Source organism: Dysidea avara, chromosome 9 (genome assembly GCF_963678975.1).
Source record: "Dysidea avara chromosome 9, odDysAvar1.4, whole genome shotgun sequence".
NCBI lineage: Eukaryota > Metazoa > Porifera > Demospongiae > Dictyoceratida > Dysideidae > Dysidea > Dysidea avara.
Genome location: NC_089280.1, coordinates 13,580,913 through 13,596,567, shown reverse-complemented (window position 1 = coordinate 13,596,567; position 15,655 = coordinate 13,580,913). Strand labels below are relative to the sequence as shown.

The 15,655-nt window shown below is 37.2% G+C and overlaps 1 protein-coding gene across 1 annotated transcript; it reads right to left on the bottom strand.

The window, feature by feature from the left end:
• Window positions 1-2,495: 2,495 nt before the first annotated feature.
• On the bottom strand, window positions 2,496-13,185 carry LOC136266867 (uncharacterized). The gene is made up of 3 exons (XM_066061889.1): window positions 12,942-13,185; window positions 11,825-11,979; window positions 2,496-3,892 (listed from the first exon to the last, which is right to left on the bottom strand). Exons 1-3 carry the CDS (start codon window positions 13,108-13,110, stop codon window positions 2,705-2,707), a joined length of 1,512 nt encoding a protein of 503 aa, XP_065917961.1. The 5' UTR covers window positions 13,111-13,185; the 3' UTR covers window positions 2,496-2,704.
• Between the last annotated feature and the right edge of the window lie 2,470 nt (window positions 13,186-15,655).

The window sequence follows — 15,655 nt, the reverse complement described above, 5'->3', positions numbered from 1 at the left end:
TGGTATAATCACATCATTGCGTACAACATATCAGAGTTTCCAACAAACCACACTTGTTTACTCAGCTGAATTACAGGAGAATACTTACAGCCCTAAGCTTCAGCCACTCTTTGATTTATGACACTTAGCATTTCAAGTAGATCTTTCTCCTTGGCATGTTGTGAAAACAATATGGAGACATGTCGGGAGCCATATCAATTGTTTTTATATGAAATGTTACAAGGTGAAGTGACAGGTTTATAGATGTCAAAATTCCATTTTAAAGTGAAACTGTCAAACACTCTTTGAATTGGTATGCCGTGTACAACATATGGATAAACACCAGCTACTTCATCTGTCACTTGAACCAGAGAGAGATGTTGTTGTGTCATCTTGTTAGGAACAAGCATTTGCAGTGTATTCTGGTTTGAAGTATGATGGAGTTGCTTGACCACTGGAACTATGTTGTCACAGAAGAGAACTAATAATATAATAATGCATAAATCAGGATCACATAATTATATAATTTAATTATAACTTAGGATTGCCAATAAATAGCTCTACATAGCATGCACATGTGTTTTGTCCTAGGTTGTTATTTTTAAAATTTATTAAGATTTACAGCACAAGTGCTGAAGGTCTTACTGTAACAGGCTGTAGGTACAGACCTTCAGCACTTGTGCTGTAAAACGTTAATAAATAAATGTCCATTTGATTCCACTTGGGGTACTTAAGGTTCCTATAGATACATATACTTGAGAAAACATCCTGACTACCTGGCAGATTCATGTAAGCATTCAAGCGCTAATCAGATGGCTGCAAGTTCAAGGCCGCCCAGTTCTAGTCATGGATTTTTTCTCCTTTCTCCACCTTTTCAAACATACTTTCTGTAACAACTTTAAACAGGCTGTAGGACCAGGAGTCCTACAGACCTTCAGCACTTAGTGAAGTCTTAATAATCAAATAATAACAACCTAGGGCAAACACATTTACATTCTATGTATGTAGAACTATTGTCAATCCTACTGATACCTACAGTACCTATATTGAGTTTCTCTTTTTGCTTATTTGTACAGAATACCTTATTGCTCAAAAACTGGCAACCATATAACTAAAACTGGTCTAAAATTAATAATGAGGTAATTAGCCTCATTGATTACATTAATATGTACATCTTATAGCCCACTATAGGCAAAGAGGCAGTGAGATAGTCCCATAATATTTACAGGCTCTTGTGAGGTCCAGTGATTTCATTCCATCTCATAAGTAGCAGGTTCTTCTATTGGTACTACCACAGAACTTGATTGTCTAAACATTGACATCTTCAACTTGACATAGTACCAACCACAGATCATCTCCAGTAAAGTGAAATGATCTCCATCCACTGGGTGAGCTCCAAATTAATTGATTGTGATGGTGTTTGGGATTGAACTCGTTAACCTGTAGCTACCTTGGTTCTATAACTGCATCAGTTGCAAGTAAATTATTTGGCATGCCTGACTCCTCTTGAGAATTGATCGTGAGTTGACTTCATAGTTACTAGTGGACCCAAATCAACTTTTAAGGCTTCTTTTGAGGTTGAAAGAACTTGGTGTTTAGGTGGGTCCAATGAAGTGAACTCTAGGTGGGAGATGATTGTTGAGGCCAAGATGGTGGGTGTGTGCTCACAAATATAATAGTGAGTGTGGTCTACTTGCATGTAGCAATGGTTGAACTCAGTATAGGAAATAATGGATAGCAGTTTGTGGTGACTGAGATCCATCTCTGAATGGAAATTGTGTTCTTAGTAATGCTATACAAGTAGTACAACTAAAAAACAATTCTATGAGTTTAAACTTAGTGTCCTTTATCTTCCCAGCCCAGCAAACCATACTTTAGCACGCAATGGCTAATGGTTTACTTGTGGAATTCTTGAGGTTAGTGATCACAGCAGCCCTATTGAAAAATTTTGCAGAACAGCAAAAAAACATCATGCATATAGCCACATTTTCAGTAGTGGTTTAAACAATAACAAGCATCCATGCAACAGAGAAACTACACTCTTAGTCAAAGTATAAAGAAAACCTTCCATATTATGGTAACACAGGAAATAATTAATTTACTGACAAGGTAATTGAATGACTACAACAGTGAATATCTTCAGTAAGCATTATACAGATAGACACCCCCCTCATCCACCAAGGAAGAGCTACTACTTAGCCCCACCTCGATCAAGATGCATGATACCTTTAATGACTCCTGGGATAAGTTAGTATTTTCAATGTTTCAAGTTACAGTATTTGATTCATGTAGACATGTACATTTTTTCAGATCAGGAAAAAGTACTACACAGTTATCCTCTGATACCCTACATAAATATGTAGCTAAAAATCTAGCGCATGTCTCCATGCAAACTGTAAGCATAAATTCGGGGAGTTAGAACACCAGGCCACATCACTTTCAGATCACTGTTGTACACAAATGATTGCCGTTACCACTGTATTCATTATGTACATTCTTCAATACTGTACCTTCAACTTAAGCATATGCTATTTATTGTGCTTAAATTAATTGTACACAAATATTTACAGCTGTACAGCATCAAATTAAATATTAGCCAGAATAACTCAATGTTCTATATAACTTATATATGACATACACACGTATAGAAAAGTAACAGGTTATACACATATATATACACACTAAGTATGGAAAATGTACACCAACATGCAAACTGTTTGTTGCATTATTCCCATAGAATTTGTGGATGTACACGTCGTGGTTCAGATGCCCTAGATTTCAAAACAGCATAACCTTGACTATCCACCCTCTTACAGCCACACAAGTTGATTCTTTTCAAGCAAGGTGCTACCACTAGTACTTGAATGACTGAGTCTGTACTAACATCAGTATGGGATAACTCCAGTATTTGAATTCTGTTAATACATAAATTACTAAATATGGTTATAAGGTCAACCTCTACCATGGAAGTACCATGAGCTTGGAGTTTCTTCAATTGTTGACAAGGTCCCAAGATTGTCCCATAATGGCCAACAACTGTTCTTTTATTAATTTTAATCTCCGTCCTATTGAGTATCAATACAGACATCTTGGGACAGTGATCATTCAGTACAAGAGTTACTTGATCATCAGGAGGAGTATTTATCCTGCAGTAGAACAGATCAAGGTGTTCTAAATTTGGACAGTTCTTAATAATGATGTTCCAAGTAACAGTTGGATAGCCACAATAGTTTCCTATGTGAAGTCTTGTAAGATTGTTTCCGACCTTTGTGATGATGTCATTAAGTCTTAAAATTGACCGGTCATCATTTGGAGTGGCTATGGCTAGATCATGGATGTTTGGAAAATTGAAATCTTGTTTCATGCCTTCAAAGAATGATGTGTCCAGGCAATTGAGTTTGTGTATGTTAGGATGTAACAAGCCGATGTGTGTGAAGACATCTCCCGTGACATTGAGACAAGAAACATCTAGTTCTGTCAAATCTAGTGCTATACTTTCTTTTAGGAGTATTTCCCAAACTTTATGAATATTTAGAAAAGTACCACATATGTTAAGGATTTGTAAACTCTTTAGCCCTTTCATTAGACTAATCATGACAGACTCTGAACACTCAAGGTTTACAAATTCAAGATTAAGTTCTATTAAATCTCGACATCCACAGATTTCTACAGAGCCACACAACTCCTCCAGCACCATGGGCTTACTAATAGAATTGTTGGGAATGTCCAGAACAGCTAATTCAGGACAGCAATGAGCTAAAGTAGAGATGACTTTGTCCATGCATCTTTTCCCCTCAAAGATATGATTCATGTGTACCTTTTGTAGCCCAAGATTTAGCTGTATAACTTGACACACTAGTTCGGTAGAGATTGTAGCAGGTCCTGACTGATACAGTGATAGCTTTGTTAGTTGCTATAGAGAAAGAGAACAAAATGACAACTAACATTACACATCAAACAACTACCATGTTTCCTGAACAGTTACTATTTTTTGGTATTACAGTGGCTCGTATCAGTTATTAGTTTCTAAAAAGCGGGAGACGCATACTGTTATGGTGAATTTTGAACATACCCTATAGACAGTAAGTAATGAATTTGTACAAACTACAGGCTTAACATGAATTGGCAAATCATAGTTTTAGCCCTGCATTCACTTGTACATATGTGAAGAAATAAATGACAACATTTCTTACGTCTACCATACTGCATGTAAACAAATGCTTGAATCAAGCAAACTCTTTAGGCGACAGGAACAAAACAAAAATATTCGAACTCTCCATGAGCAAGTGAACATGAAATAGGGCTAGAATAAAGGTTTGGAAGCTTTGAAACCTTCGGAGGTTTTGTAAACTTCAAAGGTGGTTATACCCCTCCAAAGGTTTCGTGACCATGCATGGATACTGCCATGTATAATCAGTCAAAAGGAGGTATGCAAATAGACAAAATCATGGTATATTTGCAGTCTAAGCAGTAACTTTTGTATACTAGAGCCTGCACTACAGCTGCAACAAAGTGTGAGACCATATGGGTATATACTGATCATTAATTACTAACTTGACATAATCAATAAGCTTCAGTGGCTTTCTTGCAAGAAGCTCAGAGGTTAATATTTGACCTTCATTCCAGCCCTAACGTATATAGGTTTTTTAAAAATTGTGTATTTTTTCTTTACAACATGCACAATTTCACCTACTTTACTCTCACACAGATAGTGACTTTTATTAAGCAAGCCTTCATCTAAGGAAAGAGAAATGAACTTTTATGAGAGTAAGGAGAGATATGATGGTGCAACAATTAAAGGTCAGTGTGATCACTGTGTGCATAAGCACATAGGGGTCTAGTAGCATGCCTTAATTCCTTGTATTTTAGACTCTCAGATTGTTTCTGGTCATATTCAGGTACCTGAGAACGACCAGAAGTAATCTCAGGTTTTTACTGGCTCTGATGTATTCTCAGGTAGAGTTCTCAGCTACTGTATATGCCAAAATGTTTCATTCATTCAAAGATTTTATTCAATATCAGAGTTTGTCAAGGGGAAAAGGGGAAGCTCCTACCTCTCGTTTAAATGAAGCCCTGCCAAGAGCAATTTTAAAGTCTACTACTTATTTACTTTTATTAAGGCTTTACAGCACAAGTGCTGAAGGTCTGTAGGACACCTGGTCCTACAGCCTGTTTAAAGTTGTTACATAAAGTGTGTTTGAAAAGGTGGAGAAAGGAGAAAAAATTCATGACTGGACCTGGGAGGCCTAGAACCTGCAGCCATCCGATTGATGCTTGAACACTTACAGGAGTCTGCCAGGCGGTCAGGATGTTTTCTCCTTATCAATTTCAAGTATATGTTATATCCACAGGAACTCTAGAGAGTGACTTATTATCTCAAAGTACCCCATGTGGAACCAAATGGACATTTGCTTATTTATTAAGGCTTTACAGCACAAGTGCTGAAGGTTTGTAGGACACCTGGTAGTACAGCCTGTTTAAAGTTGAACAGTAGGTGGAGTCGGTTCCATTAACAATTTGGTCAATATCCAACCCTCACACTTACTACACAAGGGCATCAGTATCGTATTTTATCAGTAATGAGCTACAATAATCTCCAAATCAGACCAGCTGTGAAAAAGGGTGTGGCCTTCTAAAAACAGGTTAGTATGAAAAGCTGTGGTATCAAAGGTGGCAGCCAATTTTATCATTGCAGCCATTATATCTGTTCATACTAGCCTATTTTAGAAGGCCACACGTTTTGGATTAGGTATCATTTCTTATTTGTATAGCTAGCTATGCTGGATATTGTAGGTTAACAGAAGAACTAGATTTTAGTACTATTTGTATACATATTAGCTAGTTGCTGAAACGTCACATGTACAAAGGGATCTCGAAATGTGCTTGGTGCATGTATGGTTGGTTTTCACGTTATAACTCATAACAGATTTCCATTACATTACTGCTGGAAGGTTTGATAGTAACCTGACATGTGCATTTAATTCATCTAGTTTGCATAACTGATTTAGCTGGTAGGCATGCGTGACAACAAATTACAGTGAAGCTGACTGCTCTATTAGAGTATCTCAATCACATGACCCTTGTGTTCATGTTTGGTATGTAGTCTAGTTAAATTGCAGTAGTTACTCTAATAGAGCACACGTTTTTTCTGAACACTTATAATATACATATACCGTAATTAGCTTTTTTTTCATTGTAAAATAATTTTCATATGTAAAAACTTGTACGAAATTTTTACATAAGATCAAACTACTCTAATAGAGCAGTCATTCACATAAAACATACAAAAATATTTTTACACGAAAATAAAGTGAATTACTGTAGACAATCTAGATTTTCCATGGACAGATCTATGAAATTTTATTCTGGCAGCAGTGGCAAAGTGGTAAAACCCTTGGGTGTATAGGTGTGGAGGTCCATTAATCAAGCCCTAACAATATATTTAGACATTGTTTCTTTTTTACTTGGTGACTATTAGCTAGAATATCTCGATCATGCTTGTTTCACATGTCTGGTTTTTGCTTTAGCTAATACTCTCAGTACTTTCAAATTACAAAAGGTCCGTGCTATGTTATGGTTAGTAAATCTTCATACTGATTCTTAAGCTGTTTCTGTCAGTAGTTTATCCTACAGGCATGACAAAAAATCATACTTGCAATTTTGAAAAAATCACACATAACTTTGCTCCATTTCTACCAATCTGTACACAAATTGGACGATAAAAGTGCTATAATATGCTGCTTTAAACCCTTCCAAATTTGAAAAGAATCTAACAAGGTTTGTGCAAGTTATGGAGACTTTTGCATGTATGCAAAAAAAACAAAAAAAAAAACAAGTTGATGTTGTGGTACTTCTAAAACCAGGCACCATGCAGCTAGCTAACTCATCTGGAATAAACCATAGATAGTATATTCTACTATGAATTAACCCTATTTTATTGTTGTAACCAATAGGGTAGTTTTGGGTTGTGCAATAATATTATTAGCTAATTATCGTATTTTGTAATTCATGAATTTTTCGTAATTCATGAAATTTTTGTAATTCGTTCAATTGCATTGCTATGCAGTGCTTGTTAAAGGTCCACTGAAATGGTAAAATGCACTTTGGCTATTATCAATCCTTGCTACTAGTGGGATAGATTGGTGCATGTAATTTAGTCAGATTTTGTTTTGTTTAGTAGATATAACATATTTTAGTGTATTGTGGTATGTCAATTATGTTACATCATAACGCATCAGACAAAGAAACTTCAGTACACGTGTGCCATTGAAGCGATAGAAAGCGTACATTGTACAGCTAGATTCAATTTAGTTTCATGTCATATCTGCCTAACAACTTAAAACATGGTAAGAACTTGTACTGCAACCAGTTACAAGCCAGTAAGTACATTTACGCTGGTCTTGTGGTGAAGAATACTCAAGAACACCTGTTAAAGGGACTGTAAATCAACAGTACAGTGGTTGAAACATGTCCGAGTTTATTTCTTAAGATGTTTTGAATACACTGAAGCGTCCAATACAGCAGATGGAGGTAGAGAAACGTGAGGAAAAACAATTGCGATGGCACCACTGGCAAGACATCATCCCTACCAGGCGGAGAAGCGACTCAGGAAAGTATAATATAGATACCGTTGTTTACTTCATGGCACTACTAACCCAGCTTTGTAAACAAATCAAACTAATCTTACTTCAGTGAAGCATAATGAAGTGTGAGCTTCAATAGTGTGAAGCACACAGGCCAAGCTGCTACAGGCAACTACAGAACAACTCTGCTATTGTTTTCCAGCAGAACGTTCAAGTAATCTTGGAACACTATGAAGTTGAAAAGGAGAGCTTTGGCATTACTACCTGCACGTTAGACCTTCACTGTTTATCTACCTTTCCCATTGCAAAGTGTGTAATAACAGTACTTCCGGTTCTTTGTCTTGCGTGACATAACTAGATTTTCTGGCTTAATAACTTTGTATAACAACATAATTGAAATATTAAAAAGGTGTTTTTGTGCATTGCATGATATAATCAACCTATTTATTCAATAAAATGGCAAGTGAATTTTCCATTTCAGTGGACCTTTAAACAAACCGCTTTTAACAACATATTACGCACAGAAGTATCTTCTAAACTATTTTATGGTTTGAATATCATGCTTTTTCCCACAAATTCTCTCGACAAAGCCTCAAAGCTGATTTTTGTTCCCATATGTAAGGTTAAAGGGATATGCCCCCTTTCAACTTGAAGCGATAGGCTATTCCTGGTAGTGTATGAGGCCTGCGCCATTGTTTTTCAGTTGTTAAACGCCTGACAACCTCAAAGGGAAGGTAATTTACAAAGTCTGAGGAAAGCTGTCACACCCGTATTTCAGTCCCCCAAAAAGAAACCACCTCAGAGCAAAGTTCACCTGTGCAGAAGTTTAATACAGACTTCATTTCGCTTTTACTTCTTATGTAAAAGCTGCTTATACCATTATTTTAACGATTTTGCTCACGTGGGTGCATATGGACAAACATAGGTACACACACACACACACACACACACACACACACACACACACACACACACACACACACACACACACACACACACACACACACACACACACACACACACACACACACACACACACACACACACACACACACACACACACACACACACACACACACACACACACACACACACACACTTTTACGAAAACAATTTCAGTAAACCAGGCGTGTGCCTGGTTTAAAAATAGCAGAAGAAAATCAGATGAACTTTGAAGGTGTGTATTTCAATAACACCGATTTGGAACAGAAGATGTCCCACCCAGAGGGATTTTCTTGCAGAAAAACAGGCTATTTCTGTTTAACCGTTACTGAGGTACAAAGGCATGAAAAATAGCATTTTCTTTGTTCCTGTAAAATACACACTTGCTGTTGCATGCCCAAACACATTGGCTTTCCTTGGCTACATGACATACTATCATATGTGACCAGATCTGTGAAAACCCAACACAATCACGCATTTTTCAAATTCCTGTTTATTAAATATTTATAATCTACTTAGCCAAGTGTACCGTCTAGCAAAGTTTCAGCCTCATATGTCAATAACTTTAGGAGTTACAGCCCTACAAAGTAGCAACAACAGAAAAATCGATTTGTACAGCAAGTGTAGGGAAATAAATTACAGGCACCTACAAAAATGGTTGTAACTTACCAACGAATCGAGGTACAGAGCTACAATTTTCACCATTGTGTTCGCCATGAACAGGGGAATCAATTACTGGGTAAGTTTTTCCTTTACTCACCCTTCTTCACTGCATACAAAGGCAAAATTTGTGAAGAAAAATCGATTGTGTACGATCGTTTCGACATGACGTAAACAAACGCTCATAACTTCTGTATCCTTGAGTCTATTGCAATGAAACAAAGATTTTCCAACTCTTCTTGAGCAGGTGAATAAGACGATAACCAGGGTTTTATTGTTAGTCCTTTCCTTCACTAAGAAAGAGGTGTTCAAACAATTTACGGAATTTTTCAATAATACGCAAGTATTTCACCCAATGCATTCAATGCTTTATACTGTAAATTTAGGCTTGCACAATTGTGTCGGGTTTTCGTAGATCCTGTCACATATGTCCTGACAAGAGCAAAGCAAAAATTGAATATAAAGAACAGAAAAGATATGCATTGTTGCCTAATTCACTTCACCAATATAATCAGGAGCTTAGAAGGTGGCGCTTATGAACTCTTGATATAGCCAATTAAGTAAATATCAATTAACTGAATTATCAAGTACCGGAGAACAGCATTGCTCAATTAGAGTAGTTCAATTAAGTGGTGTGCAAACTATTCGAATATGTGTATACCGTATTTACTTGGTTAAACACCGCAGTGTTTATTACCTTAGTTCTAAAATTCGATGCGGCAACTATTCAAATTTTACCACCACCACTCAAGGCTCAAAAACAATGTTAAAGTTCTTTAATTTCAAGTTGCACCATAGAGTGTGGTTACTATTGAAGATGTGGCATTTAACCAAGTAAATATGGTATATGCTCTACTAAAGAATAATTACACAAATACGCTACCTTTAAACATTTCGCGTGATTGAACTGACCTACACGATCAACATTTGACTGTGTGTACTCTTCTATTACCGTATAGTAAAAAACTTTGGCGGTAAAAAAGTGTGACGAAACTCTTCTGTTGAAAAATTGGCAGAAACCCAGAATATTAACCTAGAGGGGGCGAAGTAAGTCGCTTTGGATTCTAGGGGGGTCTGGGGGCATGCTCTCCCAGGAAAATTTTGAAAATTTAGGTGTAAATATACTCAATTTTGGTGACATTTTACTGTGATGCCATTGAATATTGACCATTCGATTATACAACTTTGGAATCAATTAAACCTTTCCATTTCTCAAGGCTTTAAGTATAAACCTAGGGGGGGCCTGTGCTCCCTCCCGCCCCCCTAGATTAACCCCTGGACATGCTAACAAAGGCATGCTTCGCTATCTCCTGCGATGCCGAGAGTGACCGTATTTACTTTTTCAGTGAACTCCAGTAGCAGAGGTTATCACGTATATCAAAGTATTTGGCCAAATCCATCGCAAGACGATGAACTAGCTGACGTGCAAATGGGAAGCCGGTTGGAAATGCTATGCCAAGGAGTGCTTACAACTGTGGGACACATTCCTAGGAAGATCTCCGAAGTCAGCTCGATCTTTATTGCGTGGTGGTACGAGCTAACCTTCATCTCAAGTTCTAGTTACTCAATGTGCTCGTGTGATCATCTAAAATAATTGGTGAAAAATTTTGGCAAATTGAATGCTATTTGCCAAATTCGTCAAAGTTTTTTACTATACGGTATATGAATAGCCTTTCCCCTTGTTAGGTCATTTACAGTGGAACCTCGATTATCCGAACTAATTGGTGGGAAAGGGTGTTTATATAATCGAACAGTACATAAAATCGAACATCCATACATTTATATAGAGCTTTGCTCAACTACTCTAATAAAGCATACGCTTGTTGGCAAAATACTCTAATTGAGCGGTCACTTTGGTGTTCGGATAATCGAGTGTTTGGTTAATTGGTGTTCGGATAATTGAGGTTCCACTGTAATTGACTCACTATAATAATTTTTTTATCTAGCTAGCTCTCAGTTAACTAAAAGTACATCTAAAATTTCACTATCTATGGTATTAAAATGCCAATTAAAAGCACTGCTGGCATTATTGTATGTTCTATTAGAGAAGTTACATGACTGAATACTACAGAACATTATTACATTTGAAATGGGAGCCAAACAGCTCCTGCATGTCTACTGCCACATGGTGACCCTTTTAGCATCATTACTAAATCTTTCATATCTTACACGACTATAGCTCTGTAGCATGACATTGCAGTCAAATTCTTGGCAAGCTAAAGTACATACAGTGGGTACTGGAAGCAGGAATTCTTATATAAGTCCCTGGGATCAAGTACTTAAAACCACTCCTGCTAGAATTGATTAGCGGTATGAAATATTTAAGTGCTTTATCATGATAAAATATACAACCTTTGGTAATTATAACAATGAAATTCTGGCATACAAGCAATACACGTCACATACATATATACACTATACATGACACAGGTCAATTTTATAGTATTCACAAGTTAGCATTTTAATGTGTACATCCATTATAGTATCGGTATTTAAAAATCAACTAGAAGAGTATGTATATAGCCATAAGAGTACACCAGATGTGATAAACTATGGTTACACTAATTAATGTGGGGGCTACCAGTCTGGTTACTACTGGTTCCTTTGGTTACTAATAACTCTGTAATGAATCTATGATATCCCTTTCACTTGTAACTTACATGGCATCTGGTATGAACCAGTCTTAGTGATGTTGATAAAGAAGATGGTAGGATACACACTCTCAGGTGGGGTACAATGAGAAGGGACAACCATGCTTTACTAATTTTGTTGATCTCCAGCAAATACTTCCATATTCGTCTAATGCTATCTGGATCTGTAATGTACGTAAGTACACATAATAATTATATGAATTTCTTAAATTCTATTTTTTTTGACAGATATTAGAATGTTCACTTGAGCAATATGACAAGAGCATTTTGCAAGTCAAACATGTACCATAGTTGTGTCAGTAATGCAGTACTACACTGCTTGTGATGGGACTATAGCTAGTCTTGTTCACAACAATAGTTTGGTCCAAACTACTGTAATATATTATAAACTATTTATTCCTACCTCATGTCTGTTTGGTGATTCTCTGGATGTGGTACGTGTAAAGCAATTCTCTACAAGTATGATGATGCTAGAACAACTCATGGAAATTTTGGTGCATCAAAATGGCCCGGTGTAACTCCATACATTTAGTATTGGCCCAGGAATTTTGGGGCCTTGTAATAAATGTCCTAATAACCCATGATATGTGATAGATACCACAAGGAACGGACTATGTATTATGCACTATAGTTGCATTTCATTGGAGGTTTCCATGGTATTTTAGTACATTTTCATGACCACCAATGAAAGCTACCAATATGTGAAAACTTCCATGGTTTAGTTCCAGTAGTCAAGGAGGTACATTGCCTACAATCTGCAACCACAGTCAAAGTGAAATGTCAATGAACAAGGCTGATTGTACATGTTCAAAGCTGTGCAAGCAAGTAGTGCATGAAAATATAGCAAAACCAGGTCAATGGTTTCGGTAAATAGTCAATGCTCAAAGTAGAAAATCGATCTTGACCAGCTTTGATCACAGTCACAGATCGTTTACAGTGCCTATTGGAGTGACAACCCCTTGAGTAGCGCTGTGCATGGCTTAAATTAAGTCTTTTTCATGAAGACATGGTAAGTATATAGCTACACACAACACACACTACACAAAGACAAATGCAGACAGACACACAGAGCAGACGAAATAATTGACAAACTACACAATAGTTTGTTTATATCCAGTGGTCATACCTAGACAGGAGAACGGTCCCAAAATGTACGAGTTTCGTGGATTCGCAAGTTCATCGAAGTCCATCCCCTCCACGATATGTTCGATGTCATGAACTATCCTCTCCACACACAGCTGTCGCAGAGTAGGGAACGGAAACTCTGACAGTACTTTCTCGTCGTTTGCGGTCATGGCGGTGAAGAAAGGTGCGAGAAAAGTCAGAAAGTGCTCGAGAAAGTGCAACCACTCACTCACGATTTAATCAATTAGAATACGACCAGTGTGTGTGGGCGTGGTCGCGTGCGGAATAATTATAATGCTGATTACAGATAGTCACCTTTAATACTTAATATGGCTTTGACATTGGGAGATTTATATGAGCAGTATATAGAGTGCTCTATAAAGTTAGTGCATGCATAATGGCATATGCATGCATCCATTTCTAGCCGGCTACCTAGTGCATGCTGTACAACCAGCTGCGGAGCTTATAGCTAGTGGTTAGTCAGCTTGTATTATACAGATGATATACCTGCCTACATCTCTGCCAGGAATAGTCCAGTGTTGTTTTAGTTCTAGAAATAAACTTAGTACTTTTAGTACATGCTTGGAGTATTTATTTTTAGTTCTATGTACTGAGCTACGTACACTGCTAAATCAAAATTATAAGGTGTTGTCGTTCCAGCTAAAGCTAAACCTAAAACTCAGAAATCAAAACCATGAGAATTTTTGCTTCAAAAACCCAAAACTATATGAAGGAAAATTTCTTGAACTTTTGGTTCTAACTTGAATAAATTAAAATGTTTCAGACAAAAGCAAACCTGCATGACAGTGCATTCTAAAAGGCAAAGACCACTGCCTGTCAATTATCACAATTAACTTATTGAAGTTGCAATTGCTTATGCACCTGCACTGAAGTAAAGTCATAAAAATCTTTATCTTATCAGTTGTAGCTACTCTTTGTCAGTAAGCTGTCGACAAAACTCCTGGGTACTAACTATAGCACTACTGCCGGCAGAACGAAGAATAATCTTCTTTGTAGTAGTGCATCAGCCATGTATACTGCAGGTGTATATTGTCACCTATAAAGTTAGCTATGCATATATGTTTTCTGCACATTGCATGACAGAGGATAGCTAGCTACGACATACATGTATTATATACTACATGTACCCTTATTTTGGTGAAACTGAAACGTTTATATATAGTTATTATTATTGTGTTTAATATACAAATGTTGTACATGAGTAATTATAATTATATTAAAAGTTTTCTAAACTGTCTGATTCAATCACATCATCATTCCATATAGCCTCAGTTATTACTGTTCTGAGAAACATGAAATTCTTGAAAGATTCAACTCTTGACTGATTGTAAATAAATAAATTTATTGTGACCGTGAGTAGCCGAGTATGAAAAGTGTGAGGGATGTCAACAATATCCTTAACAATTTAAAAGAACATAGCTACTAAGCAGGACCAATTTCTATATGTAGCTGTAGAGATGGCTAGTCAAAATAAAAGTGATGACACACTAGGGAAAAAATCTGGCCGTTCTTTGGACCGTTTCAACTCGATGGATGTGACCTTGTGTACAGACCAAGTGATAGGAGCATATTCAACAATTGGGCATACATATATGTTAGATAAGCTACACAGGCACATTACAACTGAATCCTTATATACGTGACTAGTAAAAAGGATGCATATCCATATCAAGCATGTAGCAAACTAAAGATATTTATGGCTATACTTTGTTTCCTGATTGTCTTTTCTTTACCTGCATAGCAATACTGCAGGTACGTAATGAGCAATCAAGTTGAAAGTTTGGCCATTAAAAAGTTTCACAAGCTGACGCTGCTGAATTATTATACAAGCAGCTCATGGCCAGGGGATAGTAGCAACGATATAATTATTAAATCTAGCCCCACCCCTGGGGTTTTTGACAGTGGCAGTTTACTGAACAAACTATCCTCTATAGAAACCTCTCTTTCGAGGTGGGGACATAGTGGGGTTGACAAGCTTCTAGTAGCCCCAGTACTGGAGCATAATTTGACACTTTGTCAAATCCCCTGTATTCCCCCACCCTCTCCGAGGGGTGGGGAATGACAATTAAGGTGCATTAATGTGAAGGATCTATGCATCAAAGTGACAATACATTCTTTTTTCAGAGTCATTCGGGAGTTTTAAAGGAGCAATGTGTTTCTTATGAAGATCATTCTCGCCCAGGTGATGTGTACCACTCTGATTTTCAGTATGGTCGTCTGGCTTATTTTGATGTGTCTGCTCGTAGCACTTCTTCTTGTACTGGGGTAGCTGCTGCAGCTGGTGAGTTAGCCAAGGACCAGAGACATTAAGATGCTGTAGAGGAGGCGGGGTCTGACTTTGTCCCACTTGTTGTAGAAACTGTGGTGTTTGGTCACCATTTGCACTTTGAACCCTTCGTACCATCGCTGACTGCACCATAGTCAGAAGTAGTGCATCAACCAAATAGGCTCGTAAACAATTGTTAAAACAAATTTCAGTTTCTTTATGGACGAACAATTCCCGTATGATTTTATGGTACTGGGCTTTGTAGTGTGAGGACACTGACTTTCCTTCCCCAAACCCCTGTTGTAACTGTGTTTGTGTACTGTATTTTTTATTTTTTTTATATGGATGATCAGTAAACGAAAAAGTATTTTTCGAACAAGGCACGCAAGTGCAAGCCCGAGAAAATAATGGGCGCACGTGATGAGTTC

Bases quoted from the DNA above. Each gene is read 5' to 3' on its own strand.
- LOC136266867 (XM_066061889.1), bottom strand. From the start codon at position 13,110: ATGACCGCAAACGACGAGAAAGTACTGTCAGAGTTTCCGTTCCCTACT. The intron at 11,980-12,941 runs GTATGACCACTG...CGTACATTACAG, and splicing joins GGGACCGTTCTCCTGTCTAG to ATCCAGATAGCATTAGACGA. The intron at 3,893-11,824 runs GTAAGTTACAAG...CTTTCTCTATAG, and splicing joins TGGTTCATACCAGATGCCAT to CAACTAACAAAGCTATCACT.